The sequence below is a fragment of the Micromys minutus genome (genome assembly GCF_963924665.1).
Source record: "Micromys minutus genome assembly, chromosome: 16".
NCBI classification, from domain to species: domain Eukaryota; kingdom Metazoa; phylum Chordata; class Mammalia; order Rodentia; family Muridae; genus Micromys; species Micromys minutus.
In genome coordinates, this window is record NC_137985.1 from 36,336,020 (window position 1) to 36,355,530 (window position 19,511).

The 19,511-nt window shown below is 40.4% G+C and overlaps 1 protein-coding gene across 2 annotated transcripts in view; it reads right to left on the reverse strand.

Moving 5' to 3' along the window:
• The window catches only part of ARHGEF12 (Rho guanine nucleotide exchange factor 12), a 116,483-nt gene that overhangs the window by 33,657 nt on the left and 63,315 nt on the right, over nucleotides 1–19,511 (reverse strand). For both annotated transcript variants that reach the window (XM_080930232.1, XM_080930231.1), the window contains 9 exons: nucleotides 15,990–16,088; nucleotides 15,171–15,220; nucleotides 11,863–11,920; nucleotides 9,675–9,853; nucleotides 8,451–8,528; nucleotides 8,158–8,277; nucleotides 7,517–7,657; nucleotides 2,565–2,639; nucleotides 714–806 (listed from right to left, as the gene is read on the reverse strand). In XM_080930232.1, the coding sequence (XP_080786358.1) occupies nucleotides 714–806; nucleotides 2,565–2,639; nucleotides 7,517–7,657; nucleotides 8,158–8,277; nucleotides 8,451–8,528; nucleotides 9,675–9,853; nucleotides 11,863–11,920; nucleotides 15,171–15,220; nucleotides 15,990–16,088 (893 nt within the window). The remainder of the gene's footprint in view (nucleotides 1–713; nucleotides 807–2,564; nucleotides 2,640–7,516; nucleotides 7,658–8,157; nucleotides 8,278–8,450; nucleotides 8,529–9,674; nucleotides 9,854–11,862; nucleotides 11,921–15,170; nucleotides 15,221–15,989; nucleotides 16,089–19,511) is intronic.

The window sequence follows — 19,511 nt, forward strand, 5'->3', positions numbered from 1 at the left end:
TTTGTTTGTTTTGCTATGTACCCTTGGTTGGCCTGAACTCATCCTCTGCCTCCCAAGTGCTGAGCTACAGGCTCACTAACTTTCTTTTTTTTTTTTTTTTAAATTCAGATATGAGGGCTAGAGATAACTGAGCAGTTAAGAGCACTTGCTCTTGCAAAGAACCTGGGTTTGGTTCCTCTGTTAACTCCAGTGCCAGGGACTCTGGAGCCTCTTCTGGCCTCTACAGCACTAGGCATACACCAAGTACACAAACACATATTCAGCCCAAACACTCGTATACATAAAACTAAATAAATGAAAAATTAAAACCCCCAGCTGTGGTGGCACTCAAAAATCTTTCTAATACTAAAAAAAGTTCCTAAAGATAATCACTACATTTATCAGGACCACAGGTTAAAAAGACAAGAACTGGGCTAATGGCATTCCTTCCATCAGTGACTGCGATTTGTAAACTTTATTTTTAAGTATCATATTCACTAACATCCCACCCAAATAAAATGAAACTCTCAGGCACCTACAAAATGAGTCTATGCCTACGGTCTGCAGTGTTAGTTTCTACTGTTCAAAGCTAAAAGCAGCCAGCCCGAGATGCTGAGTTTTTAAGATTCAGCTTTACATCCTTAACAAGTTTTTTCTCATCTTCCAAAAAATGTTTATCAAATCAGACATCTTAGAAAGTTGACAGTTTGGTTTTTGACAGCAAGGGCCCTTACCTGCTCATGTTCAGTACCAAAATCATCATCCTCTGCTCCGATAATATGAGGGGCGCCACGGGTGGAGGGACTGCCAACCAGTGACTGTGTGTCCTGTAACGACAGAAACAAGATCTGAGCTCAAAGACAAGGACAGAATGAAACCCAACTACTGAACTGGGTATGATGGTTGATGCCTATAATCCTGCACTGGGAGACAGAGAAAAGAGACTGCTTCAACAGAGAAGTGCATAGCTCACTTCATCAATAGAGTTCCATTTTATTAATGTCTTTGAAGTGCTGTATTTTCAAAGTATTGGTTCTCAAATATTCAAACTCAATGTCCAGAAGAGCACTGGCTATTTCTCAGAACAGGAAAGTGTTAAGTTGGGGAGGGAAGAGGGATGGATTACCCTGAGACTAATAAACTACCTTTGCTCACAGGAGTCATATTTGTAAAACTTCACTCATTCATTCATTCATTCATTCGCATATACTCATATCTAGTAACAAAAGAACATAAAATTAGCTTAAGTTCTTTTTCTGTTGTGTGATGCTAAAACTAAAACTCGGGCCTTGGTCATCCTAGGACCTCGTCCCTGGTCTGTCTCTCCTTTCAAGTTACTTTTATTTTCTTTCTGACCTCAGATTTTTAGAATTTTAAAAACTAGATGAAGCAACAGACACTTCTCAACAATGGTCACATTTTGTAACTTGATGTCGCTGACTATTCAAAAATCCTTTTGAATCTTTTAAAATAAAACTTCAAATACATTTATTAAAAATAAGGCTAGAGTGATGGCTCAGCAGTCATGGGGCCCTCCCTGCTCTGGCAGAGGACCCACACTCAGGTCCTGGCACCCACATGATGGTATACAACCACCTGAGGCCCTCTCTTCTGGCAACTACACACATGCACACAGGTATACATACAGGCAGAACACCAAAACAGGTAAAAAAATAATAATAAAGCATTCAACTGAGAGTTTGTAAAGCCCAGGGCACTGAGAGCTTCACAAGTAAAAGCACTTGCTACACAGCCTGTGACCTGAATGGAAACATAGAGCCAACTGCCCATCGTACACACACACACACACACACACAATGAAAATGAACTCAAGAGTATGAAAATCCAGCAAGTGCACCTCTAAGTAGATATTTGAAAAACTAAAATATCACAGTGGTACATAAGCATGGGGGAGGTTTAAATGTCTTACATACTTAAAACTACTAAATATGTACATATTATATTCTATTTAATATGTGCATAGGGGAAGGAGAGAGAGGGGAAGGGGAGGGGAGGGGGAAGAGTATTAATCAGTCTTAAAAGGGAAGAAAATTCTGGCACATGCTACAACAAGGATGAAAATGAAGACATTATGTTATTTGATAGAAGCTAGTCACAAATAAAAAATATTATGTGATTCTGTTTATGTGAACAGGTCAAAATAGTCCACTCATAAAAACAGAAAGCATGCAGGCACTGGTGGTACAAGCCATTAATCCAGCACTTGAGAGGCAGAGGCAGGAGGACCTGAACAAGTTCCAGGGCAGCCAGGGCTACACAGAGAAACCCTATCTCAAGAAACAAAAACAAGCAAGGTACTGGGAGAAGTTGTGGCATATTTTGCTGTGATAACACACTAACAGTGCTATACCTGCTCAACTCTTTCCTATGTTCTTCTAACGAACTCATTTTGTTTAGGTTTTATTTTGTCCCGTACCCTCTCTCCGAGACAGCATGTGGGATCGTGAATACAAGAAAAGGCACAGGGGACAGCGCTCTGCTGTGAAGCACTTGACAGCATCTGTGTCACACTGGACTCACTGTCAAAACAAGGCCAACACTCTCTGCATGGGTATCATACTCACAGCATCCTGAACTCCTTCACTTCTCTCTGGGGTCTCCTCCAGATGAATCCTATCTTTCAGGCTACTCTTGGGACTCTAAAGAAAAGAGAACACACACACAGGATTATTAAGTCATTTTGGTAAGCACAATGTGAAAGTTGGGAAACTCGGTGTATAAGGACAAAGTCTGTCGCTCATGTGCATTAACAACTAAATGCCCTCCACATCACAAGTGGCGTCACTCCTATTCCCGCCACCAGTCACTTATTCTCTCAACTTTTCCACATCACACTGAATCATGTGATGATTTCCACAATACAGAATCGATGAAACTGTTTTATCTAAGCTTCAGCTTGGGCACCTTTCCCTTTTCCTAACTTTGAACAGGTATATAGCATACCTCAAATTCATTAATTCCAATAAAACTCTAACTTTATCACCTCTCTTAGCCTATATATACCTTATCAAACTATCACTTCCCTTATCCCAAATTATTCATATTACAATTAATAGCTTGCATTAGCACCTATGAGTTCCAAAATATTGCATATATACGCACACCCCCTCACTGGTCATCTTGGAGTTTCTTAAGAATATAGATTCTCCCAGCACTGGGGAGGCAGAGACAGACAGATCTAAGTTAGATGCAGCCTGGTCTACAGAGTGTGTCCCAAGACAGCCAGGACTTAGCAGAGAAATCTTGTCTCTAACAAACAGAAAAGCACAAATACACACACACACACACACACACACACACACACACACACACACACACACACAAAGAATATAGACATATAGACTTTCCGAGAAAAATCAAGCAGAAATAATTATTCTGTGAGTGATTCAGCCATTTTCTCAAACAGAAATCTCCCTCCTGGAGAGAGCAGAGTACTAAGGAGGCTGAAAAAACTCAGAAGGAATTTATAGGACTCCAGGAGGCTTCGTATGAAGATATTATGAGTAAAAGACAAATTGCTGGACCCAGGCGTGACTGCGCTGACGCTGCTTTCAAGCAGTACAGAGGACTGCCATAATGCAGCTTTCTTGAGTCAACAGGCAGGCAGGGGCAGGCTCTGCTGGTGATGTAACTGCCTGAGTCACCCATCGTCCTGTAAGCAGACTCAATAAACTGATTCACTGAACAGGTCTTGGATGGAACTGTCTCTGGTTTGTCACTGCCCTCTCTGTAGGGGGTGAATAGAAACAATGTCCCAGGGAAAAATGTCACAATGTTGCACTTTCTATGTAAGCTGTATTTTATGGTGAGCAAATAGCAGTAAAGGGAAGTCTTTCTAGCTACAAAATACAGAAAGGAGACAAAACTATAATATGCTTTTGAAACCTCTAATTGAATAAAAGCTCTAGACCCTGAGAGAAATGTAAAAGACTTATATCACAGACTGATAGAGAACAGATAGAGAATAATGGGGGAAAATCAAGCATTAGCACCTCACACAACCACTCGCCTCTTGCATGACACATATACACAGTATTAGCCATGAATTGTTTTGCCAACAACTATCAAACCATAATCTATCTCATCAATACTCTAGATCTAACTTCAGGTCTTCTGAAAATAAAGATAAGGGAAGAAGTTACTCAAAAGCATGAAAAGACAGTCAGAAGGTAAGTTGTTTAGCTGGATATACAACCTGATTTTTTTTTTCAAACAAAAATATCAAGGTGGGGGGCAGAGAGGAAGTAAGTGAAGGGAAGGAGAGAGAGGGAGGTGGAGAGGGAAGGGAGGAAATGCTATAAAGACCTTGCCCAAGTCTTAAATCAACAAACCAGGAATGGGATGTATTAGTGAGGGAGTCTCACATCATAGCCTTGAGTTTATTCCCTACAGATACAAAAGAAATCAAATAAGCAAAATGCAAAAACTCCTGTAAGACAATTAGGGTACTCAAACTGTGTGTTAGAAAAATAATCATTCATAAGGTTTTATAAAACTGAAGTTCCACTTTAGAGATCTCACCTCTTAAAATCACATTAATTAAATAAAACTCTCAGACCTGAGGAACAGGAGTCACAGACAAGTCTGAGCTGAGACTGGGCTATGAGGAGTGTAATAGGACCCATGATATATCCCCCTCCCCCTCTCTCTTCCACCCTTATAAATACATCTGATTGATTTTATATTTACCAAAATTTTGTTATAAAACACTTGCAATAAAAAAAAATCATATAGCAAGATTAACTAGACCCAAAGCCTATTCATCTTGATGAACTGCTATATAGTTAGAGTAGCCACTCTGAAGAACTTTCAAAATAAACTTCAAACAATGAAAACCAAAATCTGAATTGCAGATGTGTAAGCCACTTCTGAGAAAACTGGCTTGTGACATTCCTTTAAGTCTTCACCAAACTGAGCAAACAACTGTATTTTTTAACTCACAAATATGAGAAGATTGTTTTATAAAACCGAGAAGGGGAGAGGGAGACGGTTCAGAGAGCAAAATGCTTGTTCCATAACCATAAAGATGTGAGTATGAATCCTAGAGCCCAGCCCAGCACCCACATAAAAGCTGGGCACAGATTACTTGTAACCCAGGTTCTAGGAGGCAAGACAAACAGATCCTGGGAGCCCGGTGACTGGTCAGACTGACCAGTTGGTAAGATCCAGGTTCAGTGAAAGACTGTCTCAAAAAATAAGACAGTGATAGAAGAAAGACCTTCCGTGACAATTTCTGGCTTTTATGCACCTATGTGCACACATAAATATGCGTGTCTACCAGACAGATAGACATAATATACACAGATAACAAAAAAGCGAAGATGCTGACAAAAGACTGATCCCTCCAAATTCACTGCAGTACAGTTCAAAGAAATATGGAAAGTCATAAGCTACTTTCACCTAAATTGACACTCGTGGGAATTAAAAAAGTTTGCTGTGTTCAGAAGATAACTCTGTACTATGTTCTTTCTCAGGATTTCACAATATTTAGTTATTTGGTCTTAGTGTATCTATATAGTGGTGATCCTTGATACTTTGAGAATAGAAAGAGTATCTCAAGGCGTGAGTGTAACTTCTGGCACAGAGTAAGCATTAACTAAATGGTAACTGTTAACCATTCAACACACATCTTTTAAATTCCTAATAAGACACTCTCCTTTTATTATGATCTCCCTGCCTTTTTATTCCAATTTGTCTTCTTCTACACTGGCACGTTTCTAATGGTGCTCCTTATTTATTATGTACATGCTAGAGCCTAAATACTTTACTCAGTCATTTTACTATTTGTCTTGCCTAGTTTTATGTCAACTTGACACAAGCTAGAGTCATCTGGGAGGAAGGAACTTCAATTGAGAAAATGCCATAGGCTCATACTGTAGGCAACCCTGTAGAGCATTTCCTTGATTAGTGATTGATGTGGGAGGCCCAGGCCTTTGTGGGTAGGGCTATCCCTGGGCTCTGTAACAAAGCAGGCTGAGCAAATCATGTACAGTAAGACAGGAAGTGGTAAAGAAAGACAAGAAATAGCACCCCTCCATGGTCTCTGCATCAGGTCCTGTCTCCAGGTTCCTGCCCTGCTTGAGCCTTCACACCTACCCTCCAGTCTGTCTCATTTCATCTCTAGCTTTTCACTCCCAATCCTGACATTCCATGTTGCTCTAAAACCTTCATTCTTTTAAAAGATGCCATGTTCTCATGCGTCAGTTCCTTTGTGCATATTTAGAGTATCAGTCTTGTAGAGCTCAGTAGAGGCAAATCATTTAGTGCCTGAATAAGGTGGGCAAGCCAGCAACCTCCCTTTGCCATCAGAACTTCTTTTATAATATGACAGTAGCAATGCTCCACAAAGCTGTCTTCAGAATTAGTAACAATAATTTTACCAGCATTGTTATAATGCTTGAACAACATTAGTTATTATAATTTTCCTTGAAATTTTAACTTCTAAAATTCAGTTATCATCATCTTTAAAAAAAAACAAAATAAAAAGTTCTCAAATTTTCCTTGCTTTAGAAACTGAAACCGGTAAGCTGGACCTCAAAAGTAGTCTAGATAACGGCTTAGAGCACGGGTCTCAGTTTCCCCTCATCTTAAACAACTCACTTGTTTAAACAGTACTTGTTTAAACAGTACTTGTTTAGCTGTAACAATACCTCTTCTATACACAACACACCTAATGTCCTGTGCTTGTCTTAAAAACATCACCAGTCACAACTTACTAACTTGATTCCAGAGCCTACAGATACAAAACATTACCTCAGACTATAATCTCATTGTCCTTAAAGGAGATGACCTATTTCTTGTCTATCACCAGAACTATGGATAAAATAATGTTGCATAATCAATGCTGACAGCCTGAATCTCACTATGTAGCCCTGGCTAGCCTGGAATTCTCTATTTAGACCAGGGTGCCCTCTAACTTACAGAGATGCTTCTGCCTCTGCCTTCCAAGTACTAAGATTAAAGTTTATGTGCTACCATAGTAATCATGGTTTAGCTGTTAGTATTCATGAAACTGTGGTTCTACATCATATTCAACCTAACATGTTTTTATGAACAAATACATCCATCTGGTAGTCTCTGTGGGAATCGGGACAGAACTGTCAGTAAAACAAGGCTAGTAACTAAGTCTAACAGGATAAAGGCTGTTTCTCTTTGTAATGGCAAAGTGCCTCATGATTCAAGACTGAGTCATTCCAACCACAATTGGAATATTAACATGCTGTTAAAGACACCAACAGTTGGCCTCATTTGAGTTAAAAAGCACAAGTATTTGCCTCTTTATCCACAAGCAAGAAGCCTGATGGGAAATTCCATCCCTATAAGAAACACTTCGAAATGAATGCCAGGGGAAAAGTGAATTCTGGAATTAAAAGCTAGAACAGGGTTCAGAACTTCTGTTCACCAAATTACTATATAAAAACTTTTACGATAAAAGACAACACTGGGAAGACACATAGCTTAAGAAAGGGGCTATAAGGAGAATACAGAAGATACAATTTAAGAGATTAGAACTTACATCTGCACTGTCACTACTGGGCCGAGAAGCATCTCCACTGCTCCAGTCAGTCCTGCACAAGCCATCTCCAGGATCTGTTTCTGCCTCGCTGAGTGTTAGGGCATCACCTAATGGCCTGGAGGGTGCAATTACAGCTCCGTCCTAAAGAAGAAAGAATCATACAGACTCATCACAGGAGAGAGTGGTGGTTACTGACTAGTATAAGGAAACAGTGGCCATACATTTGCAAAGCAGAGGAGAGCAACAGCATCTAACTTCAGGATGCTACAGAATACCTGCCCAAGCATTTGCCACAGTGTCCTTTAGTGTGTAAAACCTTCACACCCTTCCTAAGAAACATCATCAGTTGTCACTGTAACAGCACATAAGCCACAAAAGTGCAGCTACTTCCAACTACATCTCTGATTTGTCACAGCAAAGCAAAAGTACTTGACTTGCTCCTAATCACAATGGAACCAAAGCAAGCAAACAATCGAAAGCCCACACTTACTTCTGTTAATCATTATATCTGGAACATCCTACACAGAACATCCTGTTATCCTCTCCTAAAAACATCATTTACAAAGGGAAACTACGACATACTCTGACATAGTCCCAAAAGTGCTGCCAACACTGGGCAGAACTTTCAATAATGTCACTACCTGAGCAGAGCCTGTGGCTTTGGACAGCTGCTCCTGCAGCTGTGGGATGTGTTTCTTTGCTTCCTGGATCTCCTTGAGCAATCTTTGGGTAGCCGTTCGGTTGTAATCTTCCTGCAGTAACTGAAAGTGTAACAATATCGTAAGAATTAATTATTTATGTCAAATAGAGACAATAGCAGCTGCTAGAACAACAGTTACTGGCACTGCTACAATTTTTTTTTTTTTTTGACTGATTATGGGCAAAAGCAACTCCCAATCTCTCAGGCCTGCAAGAGCCCAGGCTACCTCCATACCTGCAGCCGTTCCTGTTCCTTCTGTAACATTTTTCTCAGAATCTCTACTTTCTGGTTATGGACCACATTGTTTTCCTCCTAGAAAAGGACAGGAACAATACAGAAGAAATGAGGCTAAAACCGAAAGCCAAAAGAGACGGTGTTGGCAGTGAAGACAGTTCATTCCATTAAGAAAGGTTTAGGAACAGTTCTGCCTTTTCAATGAGCCTTCCCTAAACTATGCATAAGAGAACAGTAAATGTGGGAAATCAGCTGGAGAACCAGAATTATAGAAGTACAAATCTGTCGTTTCTACTTCTCCGGGTTGAGACATTACTACAAAACATGCATCCATCCATCTCAACACATCCCTCCCAATGCCACACTTTCCAGTCCAGCCAGCTAGAAATCTGAGACAACTCCCAACTCATCACTCTTGTTTTACAAATTTCTGTGTCTTCCTATACTCCTGTAACAATCTTGTCCCTCTCTGGTTAACGGATTCTTACTGCTTACTCAGTTACTCGTAAACTTGCTCAGCAACTGCGAATACGCAGGTGAGCCACCTCCTACCACATACCTCCTTAATTGGCACTAGCTAATCAAAAGTCTTGCTTTTCTGAAACTTCCGTTACTTTCTTGGCTCTTTGGCTGAGTTTATTCTATCTCCTCCACCTGTCTGCTTTCCTCCACATGACCACCACCGTTACCCATTATAAAAGGCTAAATTCAAACACAACCATTCTATGAAGATCCTCTACATCACAACTGGATTTGCTTTCTCCCCCCTTAAAAACCTTGCACAACTTAGTATTTTTCCCTCGTGTATCTACATTCTGTCTTTTTCCTATGGTTACTTATGGAGTCTTAGCCTCATTCAATAAAGGTTCATTAAGTACCTCCAGTATGTTATGCAGTATTTCAGGCATTAGGAACACAAACAGTAAACAAAACAAACACACTCCTATCTTCAAAAAGTAGACACTGTCAGATGACTGACGACTTTGAGCATAAGCTAAGAATATAACTGTATCTCTGGTTTGGGCACTGTTTTATACATGGTAGGTGTCAAAAAGTTCAACTAAATTTGCCACAACAATTATTCCAGATAATTGTGCAACTTCTACAAGTAAGTATATTCCAGACTCTTGAATGGAAGTTTACTATTAGTTTGATACACAAAATTCTTACTACAAAGAAAAGACATCTTTATATTATTGAGCATCTAAGACGTTCTGATCTTACCCCCATGAGCACAGGACTAGTGATTCTCTCCATATTCCCAGCTGCTCCCGGGGAATGAGGGGATGTCATAATGGGAGACATATGTCCAATGACTGATGGTTCTACTTCAGAATCAGGAAGTGGAATCTGGGGCGACCCAGGTGGGCGTCCCTGGACAGTGAGAGCTACATAGGAACCAGCTGGAGGTGGGGGAGGTGGGGAGAAAAAGAAAAGAAAAAGTAATAGCATTGAGAAACTTTCTTTAGAGCTTTTTTTCTCTTTACCCCAGATAGTGAGGACTGTACCCAGTGAGTGACTTATTCCCAAAGTAAATCTGTATCTTTTAATATACGTTTTTATCTTGAGACAACCTCTCTAAGTTGCCCAAGATAACCTTGAACTCATTCTTCAGCAAGGTAACTAGTGAAGTTGTGATGCTCCTGCCTCAGCTTCCCAAGTGCTTGCATCACAACTATGCACTAAATGCCCATCAAGTTTACTTTAAAATAAGGCTTTCAGACTTTAATATTTTTTGTGAGAAAGCCATTTATTCCATCTTACTAACCCATATGCCCACCTCAATCTAGCTCATTTTATTCTTTAACTGGTTCAAAGGAAACCAAAATTCACTCTGATAATATTTGGAGTAGGCATTAAAAAGTAGGCCACAAGTAATCAGGATTACTTAAGCAATGAGGAAGCAATAAAAGAAATAGGATACAGCTTTTAAAAGAGGTCATCACTAGGGCTGAGGTGCAGTTACATTTCTAGAGTGCTTGCCTCGCATGTGTGATGCCTTGGGTTCCGACCCTGGTACTATACAAATCAGGTATGAGGTTTATGCTTATACTATCAGCACTAGGGAGGTAAAGGCAATAGTATCAAACTTTCAAAACCAGCCTTGGCTATACAATGGGTTGGAGGCTATCCTAGGTTACATAGGACTCAGTCTGAACCCCTACTCCAATCCTCATCCCTGGAAAAAGGATTTAAAGGAACTCGGTCAGTTTATGAAGGCAGATACAGCATAACACATGCTACTTTCATCACTCAGGAGGGCTGAGGCAGGTCTCAAGCTCAAAGCCCACTTGGCTTATCCAGGATGCACTAGGCAAGCCAAACCCAACCTACACGGTAGAGTCCATTTACTGACCATATAAACCTCTGTGTGCTCAGTAAGGAAGACGGAGTAGTTCTGCGTGTCTAGAAATAGCTCTTTATTTAGAGTGCACTTACTATGAAATGATCTGACACAATCACACATTCCTTTCCTGCCACATTTCACTTATTTTCTGCATTCTCTTTGTACTTTTATGTCTTTGTAAAACTATGACAAATCCCTAACACCCAAGCCAGGCCAGAACAAAGAAACAGAAGCTGTTTAGATGATCCATGCAAATGATGACACCATCACACACACACACACACACACACACACACACACACACACACCTTCTTTTCTAGAGTGGGTGGAGCTAGAAAGTAACAACAAACCGTAGCTGGGGAAGGGAGGGCACTTCAGGACTTCACTGGATCCCAATATCCACCCATTATCATCAATTAGAGACAAAACTCACAAAAACTAATGAATCCTCGCTTGAACCTGTAAATGTAGAGAAACTGAGGCCCTGCTGGTACTGGAGCTTGGCCGGCCCCTGCCTTGCTGTCAGCTTAGAGAAGCACCGCCCACTTTCGACCCTACTGTTGTAACATACAGACCCAAATGCTGTAAATCCAGAGCCCTGTGGTTCTCCATTCACTGATCTGAGGTAGAGTGACTGCGCTACACGATTTCTAAGTTCTTCTCAGGACACTCTATCTGATTCTCAAGCTCCTCGCTATCAGGACTGTCTCATGTAGTCTTTCAAACAGATGTACTGAAGCAGGGAGCGGACACAAAATAATGACTGGTAAGTTTTTACCTTAGACCTTCCAATGAGGGTGGGGGTGGAAAACAACAAGCTATGGCGCTAAACCTAGATCACAGACCGTTTTGCCAAATAAAGTTTTATTGGAACTAAGCCATACCCATTCATTTACATATTGTCCATGCATGCTTGTATGCTACAGTAACAAAATCCAGTAGCAACTATGTAGTTCACAAAGCCTAAAATATTTGGTATTTGACCAATTATGAAAAAAAAAAAGTTTGGTGACTCTTGTTTTAACCGTTGGAGAAAAACAAATTAAAAAAATAACATTCACCTACATCTGATTAGTTTCACCACCTCCAGATGATTTGAATGAGTCACCAGAGTCCCATTCACCTGTAAGAAAATTTGAACAATATGTATCAGACAGAGCTAATTAAAACGACAGAGTGACTTCAGGACTCGAGTGTTTACTGACTATAATAAACACTGGTCCAAAATTCAATTTTCCACTATATATTCAGCAACAAAATGAACTTAAACACAAAACAAGACCTTCCTATAAAGACCTTCCTTTGTATCTAACCTGTGGCCACCTGGCTACAGCATCCTAGGACAGCTGAGAAGGCAAACCCAATATATTTATATATGGCAATGGCATTGCAATGTAAGAGTTCAACATCCGTAATTTAAACTCCAACTTAATCAACATGATAAATACAAAATATACTTGAAAACAGAGTTACAAATCTTGATCTTGTTACTAGAGAGAGATGGCTCAGCAATCCAGAAAACTACATTGTTCTTCCAGAGGATCTAGGTTCGATTCCCAGCACCCACATAGAGGCCCACAACCATCTCTATAACTCTAGTTCCAGGGAATCCAATGCTCTCTTCTGGTCTCCAAGGGCACCGGGCACAGAAGTGGCACACAGCATAAGGGAGGCAAAACATCCAATACAGTTTTTAGAACTTAAGTTTGAAAAAAGCCAACAAACCCATCACAGATTTGTTAAACTTCTCCAACTCAAAAAGATGTCTTTGGGGCTCGGGTTGGGGCTGGGGCACAGCTGGCAGTGTGTGTGCCTAATATCATGGAGCCCTGGGTTCTAGTCCCAGCACTGCATAAACTGGGCATTGATGGTAAATGACTGTCATCTCAGCACAAAAGAGGAGGAGGCAGAGGATCAATAGTATAAGGCCACCAGAACCTGTATAAGAACCCACAAAAAGCAAACAAACATCTTTGCTTTTAATTACTAAGAGTTGAATGCTTTCTCAAGACAATAATCAAAAATAAGAGTGTTGTATAATAATACTCAATTTACTCTTAATCTTTCAAACATGATGTAATCTTTACAAAAAACTTAATTTGCATAAAAATTAGATATAAAATGTTATCCAAGGCCTGTACTAAATGAAACAAAATAAGGTAAAACTATCAAACACAGATATAACATTAATTTTATACTTTTTCTCATGCAAGTAACACCAACTTAAAGTTGAAGTCCATGAATGTAGGGAGCTGTGGAGGTAGCTCAGACCATAAAGTGCTTGCTGTGCCAATCAAGCATGAGGACCTGAGTTTGATCCCCCAGAACCCACATAAAAATGCTAGGCACAGTGTCGGGCACTTTTAGTCCTACTGCTGGGGGAACAGAAACAGGACGAGCCCTGGACTCTGCTGGCTGGCCAGCCCAGTCTAATAAGCAAGTAGACCAAGGAAAGCCTGTCTCAAAATCGGTTAGCAGCACTGGCTTGGTTCTCTGGCCTGAACATAGACATGTACACATGTGCTCATGTACATACATGCATACAGAACATAAGCACAATACACAGAAAAAACACAGGAGTATGCTCATCATGTCTCTCAGAGGTGCTGCTGCCAACTACAACATTTAATTTTTCAATACCCTCTAGCATGCAAACACGGGCACAGACTCTGCTTCTCTTTACCATACTGTCATCTCAGCACACACCTGAGAACCTAAGGAATCCAGCCTCTCCAACTGGTCTCCTTCGACACCGTCTTACTATACAGATGGCCATGAGCACGGACTCCCCTGACGGTCCTGAGTGCTGGGATTACAGTTAGGTATCCTGCTGCTTTAATCTTGCCTTTCTCAAAGAACGATTTCTAGTAAACAGATTTCTCGTAATTGATGCTGAAGCCCATGAAAGAGGACATTCCACTGCATCTATTTTATGTCAGGTCTCAATCTTCAGTCATTAAACTTCCTGACAATGATAAGCATTTTTATATTTTAATTTCTACTTGTCATTAATGACATTGACCATCTACCGATGAATAATTTAGTTACTTCAATTACTCTGAAGAATTTCCTGATGAAATTATTTGCTTATTTTCCATAAAAATTCCTATTTTTCTTAATAATTTAGTCATTTGTTGTTTTTTTTTTTTTCCCAACAGGGCTTGTAGTTCTGAAACCTGCTATGTAGATCAGACTGGCCTCAAATTTGTAGATGATCCTCCTGCCCACTTTCCCAGTGCTGGTTTGCAGATTTGCTGCACAAGTCTAGATCCCCAGCCTTCATGAAAAAAACGCCTGGTGCGGCTTCCCAGGCCTGTATGCCCAGCACCAGGTAGAGTTGGGAGGAGTTCAGAGAGAAAGACAGGAGGTAGAAGGAGAGGGATTGCTGGGGCCTTCATAACTGCAAGCCTAGTGGAGAGGGTAGAGGCACAGTGGGCATCAAGGGAGTGATTTGGTCAGGGAATGGGGCAGGCATTGATAGAGGACTCCTCTGGTCTTCACACATGTATGTATGTATGTATGTATGTATGTATGTATGTATGTATGTATGTATGTCCATGTATATACCATACACACACATGCTCTCTTTACAATAAAGAGTATCAGGCTCTTAATACTTTTAAATACTTTCAAGAATGTTCTCTTTACCTAATAATTACTTTTAGATAATCAAATTATTCAACTGTTTCCACAGAAACTACTGGGAAATCTATTCCTCTTCTAATGACCAGAGTTCACAGGGCTTGGGCTGGAGAAATAGCTCAGCTATCAGGCATAAAGCCCAGGGCTTGTTCCCCAGGACTGTCCAAATTACACATGGTGATGAACATCTGGAATCCCAGTACTTGGTAGGCAGAAAAATCAGAAGTTTCTGCCCAGCCTGGGGTACATTAAACCTTATCTCGGTGTCTTAGAGTCAGTCTTAAACTTAAGTGTTAAAAACTAACTCAGTTAAAACTAACCTACGTAATCTCCTCTCACACATACTCTTCTTTCTTCAGCTACTTATCTTTCGCTTTTTTACTCTTTGTATAAAGCCCGGGGCTTGATATCTATTAGCAGCAGGAATTCTATGTCAACTTCTTTAAAAAGTTCATCTGCAACAATAATCAGTTTGCAAGTAACAGCTCACCAGCACACCCCTATCTGTACATTATCAGTATTTCTTACTAACAGATTAATTTAATGAGTGTTTAAAAATGAATTACTTTCCTACTCAAGAGCAAAGCTGACTCCATTTATACAACCCTTTTACTGTATCTTTCAATAAGGGGTAACCCTAACTTTAAAACAAGTGTATAAAACGCTTGTATAAAAGGCAAAGAGCTGGTTTTTATAAAGGACCAGCTTTGGTGGTGTGGAAATTGCTTTACCTTGATGATCCGATCACCTGTCTGTACTCCAGCACGCATGGCCGCTCCATCTGTTTAAGAAATGAATTGCTTAACATGTGACTCACGGATAAACCTTCTTTAAAGAGAATGTAACACACTTAAAACATAGGCTGTAAAGTATGGCCGACCTGGGTTCAAATCTTGCTTCTACTACCCACTGTTGTATGACTCAGACTTGGTTTATGTTTTTTTTTTTTTTACTAGAAGACTCAATCTCATCTATAAAATGTTATCTTCTTTAATACAATGTTGTCTACCTGAGATTACAGAGCCCAAAACAAAATAATCCACTGTGTGATAACAGCAAAAGATATGATAGTCATTTGGGACTGGTGTCCATATCTCTTTATCTCTATTAAAATATCACTTTACTGCTGCAAAGAAACCAAACTGTAGAGTGTGTTAAATGATAACATGGCAAACACCCAGAAACTGTGTGGTTTCCATAGTTACAGATAAACTGTTTGCTTTCTATAGAGAAACTCACCTGGGGCAAATTAATTTTATAACATAGCATAAGTGCTCACATTGTTCAGTCTGTATCATTTTATTCTAGGTAAAATTATACAGTTTCAGCTTTGTCATGACTACTCTACTTGCTTCTCAGAGACAAAACTGGTTTTTGTTTTTAAGACAGGGTCTCACTATGCAGCCTCAGGTAGCCTGGAACTCATTATGTAGACCAGGTTGGCAGAAAAGTCAGAGATCAGAGAGCCACGTGCCTCTGCCTTCCCAGTGCAGAGGTTAAAGGCATAGGCAACCATGCCTAACATCAAACCTATCTTTAAAATGCCTTGCCTTCTTTGACGGACTGTACAAAGACTGGATTGTCTCCACTGACTGTCAGCCCGAATCCATTGTCGTCTTTCTGGATGATCACACAGCGCTGAACAAGACCTGCAGAACCACAGAATAAAGGAAGGAGGGGAAAAAAGAATGAAAGAATGATTATGTATCAGTGATGAACTGCTTTCTGTCTGGAGAAATAAAAAGTAACTCATGAAGCATCTATGAACACTAAATCCCGTAAAACAAATATAAGAACATCACGAAGCACTGTGGGTACCAGTTCTTGTGGATAGAATGGACAATCTCACACGCTACCACAAACTGGAGAGGACGGATTTTGAGAGATTAGACAATTAAAAGGAATTAAAAGCCAGTACTCAGCTATGTCATTAATTAGAATATAAAATCCTCCCCCTGTGTGGTTTGATTGGTACTTCACCTAAGAAAACCAAATACTATAGGATTTTTGGTTAGAGACATAATATGGAAAATTCAAGAGAAATCCAATGTTAATCTCAGAAAAATATACTCAGGAAAAGAGGCTGTTTCGAAGACAGGAGATGTGCACAGAATGCTTGCACCCAGAAGGGAAGAATAAGGAGAAAGTTCTACTCACACAAAAAAAGAGAAAAGCAGAAGCCAGAGAGCACTGTAAAGTCAACCATTTTGTCTCCAGCACGTACTCAGCTGCTTCAGCTGCTTCATTGGGATCTCAATGACAAAGGCTAACTGTGACAGGGAGAGGAGGGAAAAGGGAGCCCCCCCGCAGGCTAGAGGCCAGGCTGGGCTGCTAAGAATGCTGTTCCCAGCTCTACCGTCAGGAGGCTGGCAATGCCTGTGACAGCAGCTCCAGGGGATCTAACACCCTCTTCTGGCCTCCACACATACACTTATACAGATATACACACATATACAGAAGAAAAAATACTTAAAAAGAGAGGGAGAGGGAACTCAAAACTAAAAGTAATATCCCGGGCAGAGCCTTCATTCGTTCTCCTGATAGAGATAGCACCTGAAGACCCTGAACTGAGTCAGCAGAGACTCGGCCAAAGTGTAGGAATGTAAAATAACACAAAGATAATAACAGCTAGAAAACAAAAGCTTCTGATGTATAAAGGATGTGGGAAACCGCGTATTAATGGTGCACTTCTGTCTCTCTATATGCTTCTGATGATGGCAGGCTTGTATACGCACTCTAACACCAAACAGTGGGGAAAAAACAAATCTCCATATAGAAAGCATAAGTCTGAGCATGTACTCTACACAAAAAAAAACTTCAAAATACTCTGACGGCTGACACTGCTTTTCCTACAGGCACAAATCCCTGGGCTTGACCTCCAGCACTTGTGCAGGAATCAGGCAGAGTCATCACAAAAACAGGCCAAAGGACTAAATGTAAAACCATGGTGGAAACCACCTTTAATCCAGCCTCTGTATGGGGACAGAAGCAGGAACGTCTAATGAGTTCAAGGGTAGCCTGGTCTACATAGAGAATCTCAAAATCAACAACAAACACAAAAACTGTTTTTAAAAGCTAAAAATGTGGGCAGTGGTGGCACATGCCTTTAATTCCAGCACTCGGGAAACAGAGACAGCGGATTTCTGAGTTTAAGGCCAGCCTGGTATACAGGGTGAGTTCCAGGACAGTCAGGGCTATAGAGAGAAACCCTCTCTCAAAACAAAACAAGTAACAACAACAAAAAACTAAAAATATTTAGAAGAAATTGAAGAAAAATTGCAAGGCCTGAGGACAGCTGGTCTCAACCTTCTGATGTTGAGACCCTTTATACAGTTCCTCCTGTCCTGGTGACTCCTAACCAGAAAATTATTTTCATTGCTATTTTTAAGTGCAATTTTACTGCTGTTATGAATTCTTAAATCATAATGTAAATAGCTGATATTCAGGATATCTGATATGCAACCTCTGTGGGATTTGCACCCACAGGTTGAAAACCATTGCCTTAGGGGTAAGCACATACTTTATAGACACAAAGAAAAAAATTCTAAAGAAACTGGAGCAATGAAAAACAAGCCATACACAATGGAGTATAAAATCTAGTAAAAACTCTGTGCCCATATAATACTTTAAAAGCAACTCCTGGGGCTGCAAAGACGGCTCGCTTGGCAGTCTAGAGACTATTCTTCGAGAAGATCTAGGTTCAGTTCCCAGCATCTACCTGGCAACTCATAGCCTCCTGTAACTCCAGTTCCAGAGAATAAGATACCCTCTTCTGGTATTCCAAGAGCACCAGGAATAAATGTGGTGCACATATACTCACGCAGGCAAAAAATTCATTTCCACATAATATAAAAATAAAGTTTTTAAAAATAAACTTCTTAAAAATCTATTTCAATGAAAGTCATATTAAAAGGAATATTTAAATGAATACAGGAAAGATACAGCAATGGTTAAAAGGCACATGCAAAGGTACTTAACATTTTCGAGAAAAGTCTTAGTTCAAACCAGAATGGAATTACTATCCAGCAACCAGAATGGCTAAAAATGAAAAGACTGAATACACCAAGTGTCAGCAAAGATGAAGGGTGACTGGAATTATCATCAGTGTTGGTGGAGTCTATAAACTCTTGGGAAAACAATTTGGGAACATCCTATAACTACAGGAAGACACATATGAAAAACCTCAAGTGCCCATCAACAGATCAAAGGAGAACTTGTGGCACAGTCGCACAATGAGAAATGTTACCTTGGGAGAAGGGGGGGGGGAATACTTTCACAAATACGGAAAACATAAATGAAGAGCAGAAATACCATGCTAAATACAGGAGTCCACAAGCTACAACACCAGGAAAGAGCATGAGAGGCTTAGCCACAGCATCAAGAAGATGAGCTCACCAGAGAAAAGTAGGGATGACTGCAGAGAGAGGGAACAGGAACTTTCTGAATGATGCAAATGATCTAAATCTAAATTAACATAATGGTTACATGAGACTATTCAGTTGTCAAACTGCTTCAAACCACATAATTTAAAGAGTATAGTCTTATTTTTTGTAATAATGCCTCAACAAAACCAGCTTTCATACAAAACACTAAACTGTAACAAGGGCAGAATAAAAACAACCCATGAGAATTCAACCAAAGGTCTGGGAGTATACTGTCTCTCTCTCTCTCTCTCTCTCTCTCTCTCTCTCTCTCTCTCTCTCTCTCTCTCTCTCTCTCTCTCTCTCACTCTCTCTCTCTCTCTGTGTGTGTGTGTGTGTGTGTAACTCAAGCATGCCCGGTTCCTACAGAAACCAGAAGAACTCGAAGGTGGTCACTGAGCTGACGTGAGAGTTTGGAATCAAACCTGGGTCCTCTAGAGGAGCAGCGGGTTCTCTTAACCACTGAGCCATCTCTCCAGTCCCTGAATTAAATATTTTAAGATTTGATATGTTGTTGCAAACAAAGAGGTTGTGACAGGAACATGAGCGAGCTTGGAGCCAGCTGGGAATATACAGCAAGACCTTAACTCCTGCTCCCATTTCTGCCCTGAAAAGCAGGGAGAGTGGGGTGTGGAGGCCCCTCAAACGACC